At 35.6% G+C, this 22,729-nt stretch overlaps 1 protein-coding gene and 1 non-coding gene across 2 annotated transcripts; both read right to left on the bottom strand.

The window, feature by feature from the left end:
* Positions 1-11,540: 11,540 nt before the first annotated feature.
* LOC115705352 (uncharacterized) lies at positions 11,541-22,022 on the bottom strand (the record flags this gene model as incomplete). Its single annotated transcript, XM_030632676.2, has 6 exons — positions 11,541-11,918; positions 12,056-12,094; positions 12,244-12,325; positions 12,407-12,525; positions 21,645-21,728; positions 21,948-22,022. Coding segments are annotated over 6 exons (612 nt in total), but the record flags the coding sequence as incomplete, so codon positions are not given.
* LOC133031616 (small nucleolar RNA R71) lies at positions 15,086-15,192 on the bottom strand. The gene has a single exon (XR_009684720.1). It is a non-coding gene; the product is annotated as a small nucleolar RNA R71 (small nucleolar RNA).
* Positions 22,023-22,729: the final 707 nt, after the last annotated feature.

Genomic DNA, 22,729 nt, shown 5'->3' with positions numbered 1-22,729 from the left:
GTGTTGAAGTGCCTAATCCCTTGTTTCTGAACACCCTTTGATCACTGGGTTCAGTTCATCTACTATGAAACCAATCTAGTGTTTACTGACTAAGAGCATGCCTCATCAGTGGCTTCTCGATCTTCTTCTCTGAAGACAACTCAGAGAACTCTCTCTCTCAACATAAATCTCTTTCTCTCTGTGTGTCTCTTTATCTCTTTAATTACAACTCACATTTCTACCTAACATGATCCTCAAAATATTAATATATAGCTAGTAATACCAACTAACTAACATTAACAGAAAAACCCAAATAAGGGGAAAAAAAAAAGAAATAAAACAGTTACTACCAAGGCTAACACACTAAAAATGAAATCAATTACGGTGGCATGAACATGTGGCAAAGTTGGCTAAGGGAATGAGCTGACTCAATACTTTCCGCCGCAAATCAAATTTCTTGCAAGTTCTGGCACGTTGTTTCTTGCATTGCCCATCATTCATTCTGAACATGGCATTTCTAATTCCTTCAATTGGACAAGTTAATTTAGCCATTGCTAAATATCACTTTGCCATATTTTTGGACTCTCAGGTCTCTTATCCAAGTTTTATTGTTTTCCATGTTGAAGTTACTTCCTGAATCAATGATCCACTCATTCTTCTAAGGCACTTCATTTGTGACCAATGCTTCTGTTGCAGACTTTCCCATGAACACCTCACCATCTTCACAATGCTCTCCATAATTGGTTGTTGTTTCTTGTTCTTTATTGTTTTGATTGTCAATTCTTTGCCCTCTTGGCTTTTCCTTCAGTTCATGTCAATCTTTTTTGATGTGACCTATTTTGTCACAGTGATATCATTTACTTTTTTTATGACCCCTAGATTGAGACCTTCCTCTTTTCTTGACGTTCTGACTTCTTCCTCTTCCTTTGGGTGGATGATGTCCCTTGTGTTGATCTCTTCCTCTCGAGTACATAGCCTCTAAGTTGCTTCTTGAAACCTTTCCTCAATGTTTTAGGGACAGTTCCTTCGAGTAAATGGCACCTATAATTTCTTCAAGAATTAATGTGCCCTTCGAGTGGATGATAGTGTCTTTGAACTGGTCCTATTGAGCTGGCAAGGAATTCTACAAGTAGATTTCCTTGTCTTCTTCCTCAAACTTCACTTCCAAGCTGTAAAGAACAATTGTGTAATGGTGAAAGTGGTAAAAATTGAGATTATTCTGTCTAAGAAAAATTGACTTTAAAGGTTAACTTTATACTAATTAAAAAAAATGAATGAAGAAGATCAACGCCGATTTGAATATTTGTATCCATTATATATAGCTTCATTCAACAATGGAAATGCTAGTGCTATTGAACGTACTATTTATTTTATCGAACCAGAATTCAGTAACGGGGAGAAAGCTTTCCAATATTATTATTTGTACAAGAATGCGAATGCCAAAAAATGGAATGTTTGGTCCAATAAATATGATAATTATATTTGGAAGTGTGAGTACGGCTGTAATTTTATGCGTGAAATTATGAAGAGGAAGATCCTTGGTATTCTCATAACTCTTAACATATATACAACCGTTCCCTAAATGACAATATTGTTGAGTTACAAGCATCTTTGGTGACAAATTGCAAGATGTTGAAAGACTAACTTGTTGAGCTGACACAAGTTAATTAGGAATTGAGCAAATTATCTTGTCACCTGGTAACTTTACATGCTAATGGCTTTCCTCTAACCGGTGGTTGAAGAACCTCCCATACCACATTTCACAATTTTGACGAGGTAAGTGTCACCTCTACCTCTAGTGGTGAAAATTTTGAAGAATCCATTCTACCAAGTACATATGAGGGTAATAATATTAATGTGGTACCCATATTATTCATAGAGGAGAATGATACAACCATTATTCCGAAAGAAAATCTTTTTCATTCTACCATTCTTCCTCTAATTATGGATGAAAATAAATGATATCGTACTGACGTGATAGAAAATGTTGTTGAGGAAATTAGAAATTTATTTTCACTTAGCCATTTACAATATATTTCCTCTACTACTTAGACAATGATCATTTTCTTTATCCCAAAAATATAACTAATGCTTCAATTTTTGAGACACATTGATACTGGATAGTACAAAATATTAAATTGGTAAGCCGATCTGAGGAGACTTGTCTCTAGTTTGCCAACTAATCAGGTTCTGTCTTTCTATTATAGGGCAAAGTTTTACTAGAAATACAAGTACAACCTCGTATAAAACTGACACGCTGACTCAATTCTTGATTGAAAAGATGATGTGTTAGTAGGTAGCTCCCATAGAGCCGACCCTTCTTGGTACAAACTTGCGAGAAGATGCAATCGGGACAGGGTCTAGTCGCATACTATGCCTCGCATAGTCAAATAAATAATCAGGATCAAGAGAAGTTAATACTGGTGGTGTATATTGATTATATGCGATGACCAAGTATATCTCTCTTGCGACTAATAAATATCACTTCTTTACATAAGATTGGTCTGAATGACTAATGTGCTCGACAATTCGTCAGGGACTCGCATGTTCTATGTTGTCAACACATAGAATGTCGGACTATGCATTTGAGAATAAATGCAGACATTCAAGCGATAGGCCCAAAGGCCACCCTACGAATACAAAATATCATAGAGCCTGCGAGTTTGTGTGTTGGAATATGAACATGCAACTCGGGGATTATCAAGTCGCATACATTTCAATACCCTTAATACAAGAACAGATTAAATTGTTCTTCATTTATTCTTTAAATATTAACTTTGATTAAATATTGTCATTTAATGTAAAAACGGTTCTAAACCGATTAGTTAATCCTAAAGGACACTTGCTTTCTATATAAAGGAGTGATCCAAATCAAATTAACCAAGCTAAAATCATTGCAATAAAGGACTAAGCAGACCGAGCTCTGACTGAACCACTATAATTCTCTTGTTTTCTCTCTATTTCTACTTTCATTTTTGTCCATTTAGTAGCCAGTAGACTAAGTACTCGCTATTCTAAGCGAATACTCACATATTTATAATTGAGCATTCTAATTTATATCTGAATACTCATATTATTTGGTATTTTCTAAATTCCTCCGACAACACTTTCATTTCTTTTATTTTTGGTATGTTTTAATTATTATTTTATTATTTTACTTTGATGATTTGTTTTTATTTTTCTAAAAATCAATCTCATGTTATTTTCTAGCTCACTCTCATAGTGTTCTCATTTCATGTATATAAAATTAATTTTATTATATTATTTTTTTTATTTTAATTATAAAATTATTTTAATTTTATGTTAATTTTCATATTTGGACAAATGATAAATTTTGAAGTGATTAAGAAAATGTGAGAAGCCCAAACCGAACTAGATTTCTACCTTACCATACTATTTATCTGATCAACTTAATTTCTCATCTCCTTATTTTTACTCTTTTTAGGCTATTTACATTTCTATTATTTTATAATTACTAATCTAATCTTTAGTTTTAATTTATCTCTCTATAGATATGACATAGCCCGTTTATTAACGCGAACGCAGTGTAATTTATTGGGCAATATTAATTTTGGGCGCCGTTGCCGAGAAAATTATGCGCTACAAGAAGTTAGTATGGTTTGTCTGTTTTTTTTATTATTGTAAAAAAAAATCATACAAGTAAGAAAATTTATAACATTGTCAATTAAATTAACTTCATTATAGTTTATTTATTTATTATTTTCTTTATTTAGATTTATCATAGTCTTATTTTAGCTATAGGTATGTTAGTTTTTCTTTTCCTTTATTATTTCTTTAATAAACTTTTAGATCTAAGATTAGACTCTTATTATTTTTAGATTGGCATTTACCTTATTAAATAAATATAATGTCAAGAATAATTGTGCAATGGTGATTGTTGTAAAAATTGAGATTATTCTATCTAAGAACGATTAACTTTAAAAAGTTTGTGGTAGAGTACTCTTTACACTTTTTAGCAATCTCCGGGAGTTCTAATAAAGTGCGGGACGAAGCGGTACCTTGACAACCTTCCCAATCTACTTAAAAATATCTCATGTATATACCCTTTAATTATTAGATAGTTGACTTTTATACTAATTAAAAAAAATTATGAACGATTTGAATATGTATTTCCATTATATCTTGCTTCATTAAACAATGAAAATTTTAGTGCTATTGAAGGTACTAGTAATTTTATCAAACTAGAATTCAGTAATTGTGAGGAAGCTTTCCAATACTGTTCTTTTTTCAGGAATGCGAATGCCAAAAAGTGGATTGTTTGGTCCAATATAGTTCTGATGATTATATTTGGAAGCCTGAGTACGACTATAATCTATTATATATGAGTGGAATTGTGAAGATAAACCTCCTTGATATTCTCATAACTCTCAGCATTAATACAATCGTTCCCTAGATGACACTATATTGTTAAGTTATAAGTATCTATGGCGAAAAATTGCAAGATGTTGAATGACTTACATGTTGAGTTGACACAAGTTATGCAAGTTTTGAGCAAATTATTTTGTCACTTGGTAAGTTTGCATGCTAATTGTTCTCCTCTATAACCGGTGACTTAAGAACTAATTAACCTCCAATACTACCTTTCACACATTTTTAACGAGGTAAGTGTAACCTCTATCTGTAATGGTGAAAATTTTAAAGATAAAACACAGAGATTAAATTAGTATTTTTCTTACACTGAGCCACATTCAAGGACTAAATAACATCATACTTGCCAGTGGCGGAACTATGTTATTGTATGGGGTGGCTGTCAAGGAATAACAATTCACCTACTGTATTTCTACACCTGCAATACCAGGAAAATACATTGCAGCCATACAATTCAGTGGTCCCATGTTTGTAACAGAATTGTGCCCTTTTTAATTGTGTAATTTGTCTTGTATGAATTCTGTTATGCCTTGTCATTGTATAATCATTAGGGGAATATTTAGGCTAAATATTCTAGTCCTTTGCTCATGTAATCACTGCCAGGTGTCCAGCCAAACGGCTGTTTTTGTATTCTGAATATTGCTATAAATATACTTCTCTGGCTCATACAGCAAATGAGCTGAGATTCATAATTTGCCTTCTCCTTAAAATCCAAACTTGGTATCAGAGCCATTGCTGGCCTCTGCCATGTCTACTCCACAAGACAATCAATCAGCATCAGCTGCAAGTTCACCGGCCAACTCTGGTGTTGCCGGAGCTGGTTCGAATAATAGCAATAACACCAACCAGGCATCTCAGCTCCCAAATGCCTTCGCCCAACCAACCCTAAATCAGCCCTTTTCACTTAAACTTGACCGCAACAATTTTACACTATGGAAGACAATGGTCTCCACCATTGTTAGAGGTCATAGACTTCATGGATATCTCAACGGTACTCCAATGTGCCCATTGGAGTTCATCATGGTTGGAGATACTCAGGTTACTAACCCTGAATATGAGAACTGGATAATAAGTGACCAGTTACTCATGGGATGGCTTTACAGCTCCATGACCGAAGGAATCGCCACATAAGTTATGGGGTCTCACTCTGTTGCTAATCTATGGAGAAACCTTAAGAGCCTATACCGTGCCTACTCAAAATCGAAGATGGACGACACCCGCACTTTGATCCAAACAACTAGGAAAGGGTCGACTCCGATGAGCGAGTATCTGAGGCAGAAAAAGAATTGGTCGGACATGTTGGCCTTGGCTGGAGATCCGTATCCAGAGGCTCACCTTATTGCAAATGTTCTATCCAGACTTGACGCTGAATACCTTTCTATTGTTCTGCAGATTGAGGCTAGATCTAACACCACCTGGCAGGAACTCCAAGACTTACTGCTAAGCTTCGACAGTAAGATTGAAAGGCTCCAAAATCTTACCCTCAACAGCAAGACTACCAGTTCTCTGCCACAAGCTAATATGGCAGCTAAAACCAACAACAATGGTCGGGGTCGAGGATTTCAGTCACAAAATTCTGGAACTCACAATGGTGTCCGTTTCTCCAACAGTCGAGGAACATCTGGCAGATTTAGAGGAAGAGGATGTGGCCCTGGTTCTGGTTCGAGACCTACTTGCCAAGTCTGTGAGTATGGTCACACAGCTGCCATCTGCTATAATCGGTTCGACGAAATCTACATGGGATCTGACCCAAACAACTCTCAAAACCAGAACAAATCAGGACAAAACAACAACAATCACAGTGCATTCATTGCCACTCCTGAAGTTCTCGAATCTGATGCTTGGTTTGCCGATAGCAGAGCGAGCAACCACATAACATCTGACCCTTCAAACCTCACTCAGAAATAAGATTACAATGGTAAAGAGTCTGTTGTTGTTGGCAATGACAGTAAGCTGCAAATCTCACACATTGGTAATGGTAAATTGAACACTAAATCTGGCAACTATTTACTGCTCAAAGACATGCTACTTGTTCCTAAAATTGCCAAAAATCTTGTTAGTGTATCTAAACTTGCCACTGATAACAATGTGCTGATTGAATTTTACTCAACTTTTTGTTTGGTGAAGGACAAGGTAACAAAGAGGGTGCTGCTTCACAGAGTGCTTAAGGATGGATTGTATCAGTTGGACTCACCTCACACCACACCAAATCATTCACACCAAAAGTCCAACCTTATTTCAGCCTTTACCATTTCAGTCGACTCAAATGTAACTCAGCCTCAGGCTGCTAGTCTTTTAATTTCCCAAGTAGATGTGTGGCATAGGAGATTAGGTCATCCCTCAATCAAGGTTTTAAACCATGTTCTAGAGTCTGTTAATGTAAGTGTGTCAAAAAATGAAATGAAAACCTTTTCTGATGCTTGTCAATATGGTAAAGCACATGCTCTTCCTTTTTCGTTCATCTAATTCTCGTGCTAAATCCGTGTTGGATCTTATCCATACTGACCTATGGGGCCCTGCACCCGTTGCTTCTAACATAAATCACCACTATTACATCCACTTTGTGGATGATTATAGCCGTTATACCTGGCTATATCCTCTCAAACTAAAGTTCGATGCCCTTGCTGCATTCATACAATTTAAGGCTCTAGTTGAGAACCAATTTGACAAGAAAATAAAGAGCCTTAGATCAGACTCTGGGGGTGAATACAAGCCTTTTATTGATCTGGTGCAAACTCACGGCATTGAGTTCCAGCACCCCTGTCCACACACCTCTGCCCAAAATGGACGTGCTAAACGCAAGCACCGTCACATTATCGAGATGGGACTTACCTTGCTCGCACAAGCAAGTATGCCCCTCAAATATTAGTGTGATGCTTTTCACACCTCAGTCTATTTAATCAATAGGCTTCCCACACCCTTGCTGCACTAGAAATCACCCTACGAAATACTATTTGCTCGAAAACTAGATTATGCTTTTTTGAAAACGTTTGGTGCAGCGTGTTTTCCGTGCCTTCGTCCTTACCAATCCCACAAATTCTAGTTCCACTCTATCAAATGCGTCAATCTTGGTTATAGTGACTCCTACAAAGGCTATAAATGCCTTAGTCCCACTGGCCGCATCTACATCTCTCGAGATGTAGTTTTTAACGAACTGGAATTCCCCTTCAAAATGGGTTTTCTGAACAATTATACCACTCCACAACCTGTCCTAATTCACTCTACTTCCTGGTCCACCCTTCCCACTCATTACCCCACTCCATTATCCACACCAGTCGACTCTTCTTCCACTGATATATCACCTGAAGCCACTCCTGCAGCATCCTCTAGCAGCCCCCGTGCTCACTCTTCAGCTACTAATTTTGACTCCCCTAGTTCTGTTTCAGGTCCTGACAGAGACAATGATCTATATGCCCATGACCTGCAACATGAACATGATCTGCACCAAACAGTTTCGGGTTGTTTTGAGCCTGCTGGTGTTGAAAATCGGTTAAGGTGTACCTGCTGAACCCAATGTTCCATTGCCTTCACACCCTATGATTACCAGAGGTAAAGCTGGGATATTCAAGCCTCGAACATTTGTGAGTCAAATACAATCTGAATCTGCCATCACAGAACCGGTTAGTGTTGCTGAAGCAATAAAGCATCCAGGCTGGTTTAAAGCGATGAATGTGGAGTTCTATGCTCTAAAATCAAAAGGGACATGGGTTCTTGTACCTCCTTCAGATGCATACAACTTAGTTGGAAATAAATGGGTGTATTGAATCAAGTTGAATGCTGATGGTACTGTAAATCGTCTCAAAGCCCGACTTGTTGCAAAGGGATTCCATCAAAGGCCTGGAATCGATTATGGTGAGACTTTCAGCCCCATTATCAAGGCTGCTACTGTGCGAATTATCTTGACTATTGCGGTATCTAGTGGATGGGAAATTAGACAACTTGACATCAACAACGCCTTTCTAAACGGTGAATTGGAGGAAGAAGTTTACATGGTTCAACCGCAAGGGTTTAAAGAGAAAGGGAAGGAAAACTTTGTCTGTAAGCTGAAAAAGTCAATTTATGGCTTGAAACAAGCTCCGAGAGCTTGGTTTGACAAACTGAAAGAGACTTTGACAGCTTGGAATTTTCACAATTCAAAGGCCGGCACATCATTGTTCTTCTACAAAGATGCAAAGGTAATTATACTTGCCTTAATCTATGTCGATGACATTATTATTACGGAAAATGACAAAAGCAAGTTGCATAATTTCATTACTAAACTAAACAATAAGTTCACCTTGAAAGATACTGGACCTTTGCAATACTTTCTTGGTATTGAGGCTTACCGTGATGCATCAGGTCTTTACTTGACACAAACTAGATACATAGAAGATATCTTGAGCAGAGTTAATATGTCCAAGATAAAGACCTGTCCAACACCAATGATTGTTGGCAAACCTTTGTCGCTCACTGATGGGAATCCAATGGAAAATGCTACTCTTTATAGGAGTACGGTTGGTGCACTCCAGTATCTATGTCACACACGGCCTGACATTGCATACGCCGTGAACAAATTGAGTCAATTCTTGCAAACTCCAACTGACATTCACTGGAGTGGAGTAAAACGCGTGCTACGATACTTGCAGGGTACCGAAACAAAAGGTCTTCACATCAGCTGTAGCGACAAACTTAGCATCACTGGTTTTTCAGATGCCGACTGGGCTTGCTGTCCTAATGACAAAAGGTCTATTGCAGGTTATTGTGTTTATTTGGGTGACACTCTTTTGTCATGGTCATCCAAGAAGCAAGCTGTTGTTTCAAGGTCGAGCACTGAATCAGAATATCGTGCTTTAGCTCATGTAGCTGTTGAAATATCATGGGTTGAGTCATTGCTGAATGAACTTCAGTTTCCTTTCCCAAGTCCATCTGTGACATAGTGTGACAACCTCAGTGCCACTGAACTTGCAGCGAATCCCGTCTTCCGTGCTCGAACCAAACACATCAAAATTGACGCGCACTATGTTCGTGATAAAGTACTGCAGAAGCAACTTGAGATTCGATACATTCCTTCACATGATCAAATTGCCGACTGCTTGACTAAAGGCCTATCTCCTTCTCGTTTTGCCTTCCTTGTTGACAAACTCGGCGTGAGGAACTCACCTTTTCGTTTGAGAGGGGATGTCAAGGAATAACAATTCAGCTACTGTATTTCTACACCTGCAATACCAGGAAAATACATTGCAATACATATAAAAGGAAAATATAAAAGTCTACTTTAAAATGGGTTAAAATAGTCTCTATTAATCTATCCATTCGACTGCTCATTTTTCAATTTTTAATACCATGAGTAAAATCTTTTGCCATATATAAATATTTCAATAACTTGTGAAGAATTGAGACTTTTACTTAATATAGTTTTCGAAAATTTTTATGTGCTAAGGTTTTGCAGTAAGAAAGTTCAATTTTGGTACACACACTCACAACTCTAGATTTATTCAAAGTGATTTGTATAGCGCTCTTATTGACTTGTAAACAATATTTTGTTTGAATACATGCATAATTTTAGAATTTTTTATCTAAAAAATATCATGTTGACATTATTTATTTATTTTTTTTTGCTTGAATTGCTAGCGACTAGGAAGAAGCTGATTAGGGATTGTGAATAAAGCTCAAAATTATATATTTTAAAGCTTTAATTGTGTACATATAACAAAACTCTTCAAATTTGTCAACTCTCCAATATTGTTACACAAAGCTCAAAGCTCAATAAAAAGAGATTCGTGGACTAAGATTTATACCTGAATCATGTAAAAATACTGATTTCAAATTCTTATTGTATCTTTATTTTCTAGCCCTTAATAATATTTATTAATATCTATTTTCGAAAAGCTCGAGAAATAAAATATGTGGAAATTACATGCAGTATGGCTTTTTTGAATGTTTTATGATAAATATGGTAGTTTTAAGTTTGAACAATTTGTATGGCATTTTTTCTTTTTTGGGTTTTTATATGGGTTTGAGGATGTCATATTTAGGTAAATGATTCTTTAAAATCCCATATTTAAGGATAAAGGAATCTGAATTCTCTCTTCCCCAACCCAAACGCTACTCTCTCTCTCTCTCCAATCGACTATACTCTCTTCTACCGCTCACTTAAACCGAAGTCCACCACATTCTTAGCTGCCTCTTTCCCTTTCTTCTCAATTAAACTTGTTTTTTTTTCTATTTAAACTACTATTTATTTATTTTTTTTTGTTAACAACTAATTATTTTATTAAAAACAGCAAAAAAAAAAAAAACCAGTTTCATCAACATCATCATGAAAAAAAAAACAATATAAAAAATTATAATCTAAAAAGAATGCAAACTTTAAAAACTACTTTTATCAACATTGAAAATAACTAATAATTTCATTAAAAGATTAAAAAATAGTTTCATCAACAAGATAATGAAAAAAAATTACAATCTAAAAACGATACTAACTTTAAAAACTAATTTCATCAATATTAAAAAAAAAAACTAATTATTTCATTAAAAGAGGCAAAAAAAAAAAAGTTTCATCAATAACATACTGAAAAATACACAATGCCTAATAACTAAACTTTTACAAATAATACTAAATTTAAAAACCAGTTTTGAATATATAAATTTTATATCAATACCTAATAACCAAACTTCTAACTTTATTCTTTATTTTGGCATTTAATTTTTATTTGCTTGCTCAAAAAATAGAATTGACACTACTACAAAAAGTATAATTCACGTCGGTTTTTAAGTGTCACTTAAAGAATTTACGTCGGTTTATAAAACCGACGTATATACCGTAGTCGCAAATAGTTTTTTATTAGCGTCATTTTTAAAACGACGCAAAAAACAATTTTCGACATTTATAAATCGACGCTAAATATTTACTTTTCTATTTTATTTTATGTGTCGATTAAAAAATGACGCTAAATGTTTCATGGCTTATTAAAACTATCACAAAAAACTTATTACGTCAATTCAAAAATGTCATATCAATTGTCAAAATACTTTTTTTTTTACTTATTGCGTCACTTATAAAATGAAGCACAAATGTAAGTAAGAAAAAATTGTAAATTTTCATGCTCTTTTCCCCACCTGCATTATCAAATTTTAAAATAATTTTATATAATAGTAAATACATAATACAAAAAAAAAAAGTTATAATAACATTTTTAAAACTTATATAAAATTAGTAATCGACTCCTTTAACTAATCACATAATACCAAAATTGTGTTAGTATACAAAATAATCATTTTGTCATTTTCTTATTAGGTACACTGAGTTGAGTCTCACTGAAATTTCAGCTACAAACAGTAGGAAACCAACCCCAAGATCACCGAGCATGTGTAGCTTGAATCCAAGAGCGCGTCAAACACAGTGCAGGATGCAGTGTCAAAGTTAAAGAGCCATTAACTTGAATCGGCGGGGAACATCTAGAGATTTCAAGAATAGCTGCAGTCATTATTAATGGCCATTTCCAATGATTTCCTTCGAATTCTCCTCTTTTCTTCGTGGATAGTCCAACTTCAGTCGATCTATCTCTTCTCTTCACATATACAAAACATAACACAGAGAAAAAAATGAATGGCATACCTGTGGATTCAATGAATACTATCTCTTCTCTGAATAAATACTTAACGATAATCATAAGCTTATTATCTTAATAAACAATGAATGGCATACCTGGGTATTCAAAACATCCATCCGATTGATAATTTCATCCTAGCACAAAAAAAAAACAAGTACACAGTAAACATTAGTCATCATTGCTTGAGCTTACTTGAAAATATAAAATGCAGGTGAAATAAGATTCTGGTCAATGGTCATTATTGCTTGAGCTTTACAAATTGATAATAAGATTAAAGGCTGACCTTGTTGGCAATGTTGTTGGAGAGCCAATCCAGACCCTCGTACAATCCCTCTCCTGAGGTTGCACATGTGCTCTGGATGTACCTGGAAAATTGAACATAATACTAGATTCTGTAGTGTCAAGCATCGTGTAATTAAACGAACTAATGAAGATAAGATGGCTACCAGTGGCACTGCCTGAGAGAATGACGACCAAGCTTATCAGTGATCTCAGCTTCATTCATTGCATTTGGAAGATCCTGTTTCTTAGCAAAAAAAAGAAGAACAGCATCGCGCAGCTCATCCTGTAGAATCAGCAAAGCTTTGCTTGTAAGTTATTCTTCTTTTAAATGAGCACTTATTTTGTAGAGAAAACAATATGTAAATGGAAATTAGCAAATTGAAGAACATGCAGAGAGCAGAAATCGATAATAGCATACAATAAGTGGACATAAAATGATCATTTCTAAACTGCTGCCAACAATATAATGATTTTCAGATAACTAAAACAGAAAGATAGTCCTTTATACATAAGTAGTCATTCAACTTGGAGTTGGTGGGTTCTGAATTTTCAAATAAAAAAAACATACCTAACCAATCTAAGACTAACCTGATTGGATAAAGAATAGTAAATTAATCTGATAACTCTATGGTATAGAGTTAATTTTTATGCTTTTAAACTAAAGTATTGTAAGGAGAGTAATGAAAATGTGTTTATTTTGCTTAATTTTAATTAGTTTTAGTGTTATTTTCTATTTAGTAATCTAATCTTTAAGTTTTGTAAATATTGATATTGTTGGGTGTGTTTTTCCAATTAACTGTGCTTATTTTGTTGAAAAAGGAGGAATTAAATTGACAGGTAAAAGAGAAAGAAGCAAGGAAGAAAATGAGTACAAGCTGGAACTGGGTTGATTGCTGAAGCGATGCTAAAGCAATGCTGAGTGAATTCAGCATCCTGGCAGTGACGTGGAAACACGAATTTCACTTATCCACCTCAGCAATTTCGGTCCAATTATTCAAATTGCATCAGCTAGCTGACATGGAAGAAAGAGGTCTCACCCTAGTGGGCCAAAGTGGAAAAGTTTGGGCTTCTATTTTGGGTGAGGAGGTTGGTACCCTAAAAACCCAACATCAAAAAGAAAAAAAAAAAGGGAAGTACACCATTATCATCTTCATCATCTTGGACTGAACAGTACTGGAGCAGCTGTATATTTTTTCTAGAGGAGTTTTTAATTGCAGCAGCAAGTACACGAAGAAGAAGGAAGAGGGGACCAAGCCTAGTGTTTGAATTTTCTTTTACCCTTTCTTGATAGCTAGTCTTCTTTATTTTTCTCTTGGTTGTTGTTGTTTGTACTTAGTATTCAAAACTTTTTTAGATTGTAAGTTTGGGCAGCAGCCATGGATGTAGTATTTTTAGCTTGGATTTTAACTTTTTATTTGAATATGAGTTAAGCTTTTGAGGCTTGAATGACTATGAACTTCTAAGTTGGGTTTGATTAAATTTTAAGCTTACTTTAGTATTTGTTTGCCTTTGTTCATTCAAGTGAGTTTCATTTTAATTGATTGTTGTTTCTTGGCCATGAATAACAATTTGCTAAGCTAGATCTTGTACCGGAAGGGCTAGATCTAGTAGTTCAACTTGAATGAAGCAAGTGAAAACCTAGACTTAGGCTTTTCTTTGTAAGTGGGATAGGAATATTTCATTTGCCTTGCATAACTCACCAAATTAATGCTTGATTAGTGTTCTGCTTGCTGGTTTGATATAGGAATATATTAAGCTAAATGGTAGAATTGAAGTTGTGAGTGTTGGAAAATTCTCACAAGCCTAGAGGAATTTGTTGTTATCTCTGTGCAGAATGCTGAAGTAATGCTGAACCAATGCTGTACTGACTGTAAAAAAACCTGACTAGAAGGAATTAGTTATTCAAGCCATTTTTGCCATATTATATTTTTTATCTTGCAGCCAATTTGTTTTCTAGCAGCAGTAGTTTTAATTTTAGCAAGTTTAATTCTTGTCAATTTTAATTTTGAATCATTACTCAACCATTTACATATTATTTCTTTTTATTTTAAGTTGTAATTAGTTGATTTTATATCAAACTTTGTTTGCAATCCCTGTGGAGACGATCTTACTTATCACTTTATTACTTGTGTGACTGCGTATACTTGCGCATATAATTTTCACAACAAGTTTTTGGCGCCGTTGCCGGGGATTGAAACTAAAATTGTGTATTATCAACTATTTTGCAATTTATTTTCTGGTTTAAAGTTTTAATCCTATTTTGGTGCGCTGAATTTTTCTTTTTCAGGTGTAATCTAGTGTATGAACGAGCAAGAAGAAGACCTTGAACTTGCTCCTATTGACCCCGAAATTGAACGCACTTTTAGAAAAGGAGGAAGGAACAAAAGGCTAAAAAACGCTGCAATATGGCCGATGGGTTTGAAATTGGAGGTGCTCATAATGAAGCCAATCCTATTGCTTTGGCCGATGATAGAGCCCGAGCAATAAGAGAGTATGCAGCCCCTATGTTCAATGAGCTAAATCCGGGTATTGTGAGACCCGAAATCCAAGCACCTCACTTTGAGCTCAAGCCCGTCATGTTTCAAATGCTCCAAACGGTTGGTCAATTTGGTGGGTCGCCAACGGAAGATCCTCACCTCCATATTCGCTCATTTTTGGAGGTGAGTGATTCTTTCAAGCTACAAGGAGTAAGTGAAGAGGCTTTAAGATTGAAGTTGTTCCCATTTTCCTTGAGGGATCGGGCTAGAGCATGGCTTAACACTCTTCCTCCCGATTCGGTGACTAATTGGAATGACTTGGCTGAAAAATTCTTGAGAAAGTACTTTCCTCCAACAAGAAATGCAAAGTTTCGAAGCGAGATCATGTCTTTTCAACAATTGGAAGACGAGACTACTAGTGATGCATGGGAAAGATTCAAGGAGTTGTTAAGGAAGTGCCCACACCATGGTATTCCTCATTGTATTCAACTTGAGACATTTTACAATGGTCTCAATGCGGCCTCTAGGATGGTGTTGGATGCTTCCGCTAATGGAGCCATTCTTTCCAAGTCTTACAATGAAGCTTTTGAGATTTTAGAAAGGATAGCTAGCAACAACTATCAATGGTCAACTAATAGAGCTCCTACAAGCCGAAAAGTAGCGGGTGTTCTTGAAGTAGATGCTTTGACCGCTCTAACCGCTCAAATGGCCTCAATGACCAACATTTTGAAGAATATGAATATGGGAGGAAGTGTACAAATCCGCCATTTGCCATTCAAAAGGCAGAATTCTCTTGTGTGTATTGTGGTGATGGGCATACTTTTGAAAATTGCCCTTCAAATCCAGCTTCAGTTTGCTATGTGGGTAATCAAAACTTCAACCGCAACAACAATCCATACTCAAACTCCTACAATCCGGCATGGAAGCATCATCCGAACTTTTCATGGGGAGGTCAAGGGGCAAGTTCAAGTGGAGCACAACAAGCACAAGGAAAGCAATCATTTCCACCGGGTTTTTCTCAACAACCAAGACCTCAACAACCTCACCAACCTCAAGGCTCTCAAACTAGTTCTTTGGAGAGCTTAATGAGAGATTATATGTCCAAGAATGACGCTGTAATTCAAAGCCAAGCAGCATCTCTTCGGAATCTTGAAGTTCAATTGGGGCAATTGGCCAATGATTTGAAGAATAGACCACAAGGCACTTTGCCTAGTGACACCGAAAACCCAAGAAGAGATTGCAAAGAACATTGCAAAGCGGTAACCTTGAGAAGTGGAAAAATAATTGAGTCAAATGTGGCTGCAGCAGGCAGTAAAGAGCCCTCTTCAATCCAAAAAGAGGGGGAAATGAAGAAAAAACCAACAACTTCAGCTGCTGAAATTCCCCCAGTAGTTACAGCATCCAGTCAGCATTCTACTGCAGAAAAGTCTTTGCAAAAGCCACCGCCACCATTTCCTCAACGGTTCAAGAAGCAACAAGACGATGGTCAATTCCGGAGATTTCTTGATGTTCTAAAGCAGCTCCACATCAATATACCTTTAGTGGAAGCTTTGGAGCAAATGCCAACTTATGTGAAGTTTTTGAAGGATATTTTGACAAAGAAAAGGAGGCTTGGCGAGTTTGAAACGGTCGCTTTGACGGAGGGATGTAGTGCTATGTTGAAAAGTAAAATTCCACCCAAATTGAAAGATCCGGGCAGCTTTACAATTCCTATTTCTATAGGGGGGTCGAGATGTTGGAAGAGCTCTTTGTGACTTGGGAGCTAGTATTAATCTCATGCCTATGTCTATTTTTAGGAAGTTGGGAATTGGAGAAGCAAGGCCAACCACCGTCACTTTGCAATTAGCGGATCGTTCCATGGCTCATCCGGAAGGGAAAATTGAAGATGTGTTGGTACAAGTGGATAAGTTCATTTTTCCCGCCGATTTCATTATTCTTGACTATGAGGAAGATAGGGAAATTCCAATCATTTTAGGGAGGCCATTTCTTGCCACGGGAAGAACTTTGATAGATGTTGAAAAGGGAGAGCTTACCATGAGAGCTCAAGATGAGCAAGCCACATTCAAGGTCTTTCATCCTATGCGTGCTCCGGATGCAATAGCAGAATGCTTAGCAATTGGAGATATGGATCCTAACATGGTTGAGGAGTCCAAATTCAAAAATAGTAAGAAGGTGAGAAAGAAGATTCCCCTTAAAGAAATTGCTAAGGATCACGAGCCGCAAGAAAGCAAAGACAAAACATCATTTGACCCTAAAAAACCACCCAAAAAGAAGAGAAAGAAAAAGAAGTTTAGTAGAAAATTTTGGTCTCAAATGTTTGAAGTTGGGCAACAAGTGATTTTTGCTAACTCTTTAATGAAGGCTACTCATGGACGACTAGATTCAAGGTGTGATGGATCTTTCTTGGTGGTGAGAGTGTACCCCGATGGGGTGGTAGAACTACGTGATGCACTTTCAAGAAGAAAATTTTTGGTGAAAGGCCAAGGAGTGAAGTTTGGGACTGGTGAGGTTGATCGAGCAAAGACCTCCATCACATTGGAAGAGGCTTGAGGAAGAAGGGTCTCGGGTTGTCATGGCTTTAGTGAATCACATTTGGGCAACCCAAGAGCGGAGGAACAAGATTATATTTAGTTATATATATGCTATGTAATAAGTTTGGGGTGTGTCACCCCTTAAAAAAAAATATATATGTATTTACAATTAAGTTTGGGGTGTGCCACCCCTTGAAAAAGAAAGAAAAAAAAAGAAAAAAAGAAAAAGAAAAAAAAAAGAGGAAAAGAAGAAAAAGGAAAAAAAAATTAGTATATACATACTTATATAATTACATATATATATATAACTTTTAATTTCCTACATTTACTAATGATTTTGCTGTAGTGTGGTGATCTTTATTGCTGGTGCAAAGCAAGGAATGACAGAAAAAAGGGGCTGCTGCAATATGGTGTGAGCAAATTTGTATGTTGAAGCAGTAGGTCCCAGTACAGCATTGGATCAGCATCGCTTCAGCATTTTGAAGCAGAGACTCTAGTGGGGAAGAGTTCAAATCTTGAGGGAGTTTTCTTTTTCTCCTTAGTTAAATTGTTATTGCTGGTTGTGTTTGATTGTTTACTTAGTTTACTTTTATTGTCGTCTTTAGTTGTGTGAGTAATAAATATTATGTGGATTAGATGTGTATTAATCATGTTGTTTTGTCATGTTTGTGATGTTATGTTTTAGCTTGCAAATGAGAAAAATACTGCTTGTATTTTCAGCTTGGTTTAGGGTAGCGCTCGATGATGAAAAATATCTATTTCCCTCCATTTGTGGAGTGCCTTGGTTTGTGTGTTGAAAATGCTAATTTTAAGTGTTATTTTTGTCCAAATGCTAGCCTATGAGGAATGCTTTCAACTATTGTGTGCTTGTGTTATCCCACCATACTTGAGTTTTTAGAATAGCCAACGCTTTGAGAGAGTTTAAGCGCCTAGAATTAGCTAGTGTAATCCTTGAGGCGAAATCCTAGCGAGCTTTATAACTTAGAAATGATTTAGGCCATCTTTGGACGTTTGAGCCTTTCTAACCTTCCCTATGAATTCAATTTTTCCCTAGTCACCCGAGTTTGAGCCATTTAGCCTATTATTGTTGTGCAACCCAATCCTACATCTAACGCCAATCTTAATTTGCATTTCCACATATGTCCTAACTTAATTACTCACTTGTCAAGAGCCAAGTTTCACATTAAGTTTGGGGTGAGTGTGATGAGTGTAACTTGTGGCGAGCTAATTCAAGGTTATACTTTTAGCCACATTGGGGACAATGTTGGGTTGTAAGTTTGGGGTGGGGGAATTAGCTCACAAAGTATATGAGTGTGAATTTTCAATTAACCTTCTCTTGCTATTTATTATATAAGTATAATATAGTAATAAATGTCTTTCTAATATATGAAAAAAAAAAAAATCAGCAATGAAAAAAAAAAAAAAAAGAAAAAAAGAAAAAAAAGAGAGTAAACATAGCAAGAGAAGTCAATTTTAATATCAAGTACTCGTGAGTATTGAATTAGGGAAGAGGGTCAAGAGAAAATTTTTTAAGGAAGAGGCTCGGTTTTTGACAAGTGAAGTGGTTAGGTGTTAAGCTAGTTTCAATACATCCTATACCATACCCTAACCCAAGCCTAACATTCAAGCCTAGTCAAGTCCTTTTGATCTAAGTTGTAAAGCTAAGCTACATTAGTGGAGAGGATTACACTAGTTCAACTTATGGAAGCAAACTTTTAAACTTGAGGATCGAGGGGTAGTTGTGATAGAAATTCAAAGTGTTGGTGGGAAGTATTTGCACACTTTATTGATTGAATTACTCTTGATAAGTTTTAAAGACATAAATAGCATACAAAATTCTGTTGACACACACAAGTTCAAGGCATATTCACTACTGCCAATTACACTTCCATTTCATCTAATTCTGAGAGCAAATTTTGTCCCTAGACCAAGTGTGAAAGAGCAAGATTTTCCCTGCTGCAAGCATGTTAATGTCGCTGTCATTTTCTGTTTTTATTGTTTAGTTCTTTTTGTTTTTCATTACTCGAGGACGAGCAATACTCTAAGTTTGGGGTGTGATAACTCTATGGTATAGAGTTAATTTTTATGCTTTTAAACTAAAGTATTGTAAGGAGAGTAATGAAAATGTGTTTATTTTGCTTAATTTTAATTAGTTTTAGTGTTATTTTCTATTTAGTAATCTAATCTTTAAGTTTTGTAAATATTGATATTGTTGGGTGTGTTTTTCCAATTAACTGTGCTTATTTTGTTGAAAAAGGAGGAATTAAATTGACAGGTAAAAGAGAAAGAAGCAAGGAAGAAAATGAGTACAAGCTGGAACTGGGTTGATTGCTGAAGCGATGCTAAAGCAATGCTGAGTGAATTCAGCATCCTGGCAGTGACGTGGAAACACGAATTTCACTTATCCACCTCAGCAATTTCGGTCCAATTATTCAAATTGCATCAGCTAGCTGACATGGAAGAAAGAGGTCTCACCCTAGTGGGCCAAAGTGGAAAAGTTTGGGCTTCTATTTTGGGTGAGGAGGTTGGTACCCTAAAAACCCAACATCAAAAAGAAAAAAAAAAGGGAAGTACACCATTATCATCTTCATCATCTTGGACTGAACAGTACTGGAGCAGCTGTATATTTTTTCTAGAGGAGTTTTTAATTGCAGCAGCAAGTACACGAAGAAGAAGGAAGAGGGGACCAAGCCTAGTGTTTGAATTTTCTTTTACCCTTTCTTGATAGTCTTCTTTATTTTTCTCTTGGTTGTTGTTGTTTGTACTTAGTATTCAAAACTTTTTTAGATTGTAAGTTTGGGCAGCAGCCATGGATGTAGTATTTTTAGCTTGGATTTTAACTTTTTATTTGAATATGAGTTAAGCTTTTGAGGCTTGAATGACTATGAACTTCTAAGTTGGGTTTGATTAAATTTTAAGCTTACTTTAGTATTTGTTTGCCTTTGTTCATTCAAGTGAGTTTCATTTTAATTGATTGTTGTTTCTTGGCCATGAATAACAATTTGCTAAGCTAGATCTTGTACCGGAAGGGCTAGATCTAGTAGTTCAACTTGAATGAAGCAAGTGAAAACCTAGACTTAGGCTTTTCTTTGTAAGTGGGATAGGAATATTTCATTTGCCTTGCATAACTCACCAAATTAATGCTTGATTAGTGTTCTGCTTGCTGGTTTGATATAGGAATATATTAAGCTAAATGGTAGAATTGAAGTTGTGAGTGTTGGAAAATTCTCACAAGCCTAGAGGAATTTGTTGTTATCTCTGTGCAGAATGCTGAAGTAATGCTGAACCAATGCTGTACTGACTGTAAAAAAACCTGACTAGAAGGAATTAGTTATTCAAGCCATTTTTGCCATATTATATTTTTTATCTTGCAGCCAATTTGTTTTCTAGCAGCAGTAGTTTTAATTTTAGCAAGTTTAATTCTTGTCAATTTTAATTTTGAATCATTACTCAACCATTTACATATTATTTCTTTTTATTTTAAGTTGTAATTAGTTGATTTTATATCAAACTTTGTTTGCAATCCCTGTGGAGACGATCTTACTTATCACTTTATTACTTGTGTGACTGCGTATACTTGCGCATATAATTTTCACAAATATAGAAAATCAAAACAATAATATTAAATCAACAGAAATTCTTGAACCAAAAAAAAAAAAGAAAATCCAAATATTAATACTCAATAAAATTCACCTCCATGACTGCATTAAGAAAGAAGCTTAAAATTCCTAAACCCAACACCACCCCCAACTTACTACATGTGTTTTGTCACTGCAATCAACAATCTCTGATGGTTTTGTCTCATACTCACGCAGTCTGAGTGTCACTCTTCCATTTATTACACTAGTAAATTTCACTTTTTCTTATTTTTTACTTATGCAATTAGGCTCTCTCCACCATATTTTTATAAACAATAAATTTTGCAAGCAGTATTTTTGAATTCATCAGCTAGTATTTTTTTTTTCCTGACAAAAAAAAAAAAATAGCTAGAGGAAAACAAAAAAGTTGAAAAGTAAAAGAATTTCCTTAGCATCATCCAATAATAAAAAAATTGCAACAAAAATAAACAAATCTGACTCAAAACAAAGAATTGCCCCATTTTCTTTTCTACCAAAAGAAGGAAGAAGCCCCTACAATCAAGATAGTATAAACAAAAAAAGACTCATCGAGAGCCCATAACTTCCCCAATCGCAAAATCCCCTAATCAAACAACGATTATCACACACAATCAACAATTTTCCCTCTTTCCACATTTTTATATCAACATAAAACCTAAATTCAGCAATTATACTCTAATTACCCAAATTCCTTCAATAAAAATATGAATTCAATCCAATTCGATTAACAAATATGTAAAAAAAATACTTTCTTAGTAAAATTTGTGGTTTACTTACCCGTTTGAGATGAGATTGGACATGAGGAGAGATATGACCCAGATTCTTGAGCAAGTCGTAACTCCACCAGTTTCTCGAACCGGCCTGAGAATCAAAGAAAGAAGTGAAAGCGTCCATAGTTATTATCAAAGAAATATACCGAAGAGAATTTTCATAACAAATTGCAGACAAGGAAAGTCGATAATTCTTTTTTCTTGTTGAATAAATCGTATAGATAAGAAAGAAGAGAATATTCAAATACGAACCACTGAAAAAATCAAAAGTATGCTCGATGTGTGTACAGATATATATTTAGTGACTTACCACCACCAACAGAGAGACCACCGGAGACGGGAGGAGGAGAAGAGAAATGCCACTGTTGGCGACTGGGAGATCGAGTTAGGTTACTGAGAATTAGGGCTTCCTTTTAAAATTAGAATTTTGTTTTTGCAAACAGGGCAAAAAATTAGCGAATCGGGTAAGGGTTTGGTTTTGCTTAACAAAAGGGCGCAATTTCAACGAGGATGGAGGAGCTTCGAAGAGGACGGAGGAGTCGCCTCTTTCGCCAGAGAAAATTCGAAGAGATGGTTGAGTGTGAGGTCGTGAACAGTAGGCACCTGATTAGGTTTTATAGATTTTACTTTTTTTTGCGTCGGTTACTATGTCTCACTATTGTATTTTGCCTCATTTTTAAAACCTCGCTAACACGCAAAATAAAAAGTAAATTTTAAAATTTTTTGCTTTATTCTCGTCTGTTTATTTTTTAGCGTCATTTAATAAAAGACGCAAATTACATATTATTAGTGTCATTTTTAAAGAGACGGGCTAATTATTTCAGTACTATTCACGTCGGTCAACGCTATGAACAGTAGCGTTGACCGACGTGAATAGTGTAATTTGTAGTAGTGTGATTTAAACATACGTTATGTAGCGAATGTAGCAAAGAGAAACAGAAATTAAAATCAAAGAGAAAAAAAAGAAACAAAGAAAATTAAAGAGACAAAATGCAATAAAAACCATAAAAGAATAACAAAAAAAAAAAAAACAGCGGAATGTAAGAAACCAATTTGTAAAACAACCAAAATAAAAACAAACAAATAAAAACC

This window comes from Cannabis sativa, chromosome 9 (assembly GCF_029168945.1).
Source record: "Cannabis sativa cultivar Pink pepper isolate KNU-18-1 chromosome 9, ASM2916894v1, whole genome shotgun sequence".
NCBI lineage: Eukaryota > Viridiplantae > Streptophyta > Magnoliopsida > Rosales > Cannabaceae > Cannabis > Cannabis sativa.
The sequence above is the reverse complement of the archived record's forward strand: the minus strand, read 5'-3'. Positions and strand labels throughout refer to the sequence as shown.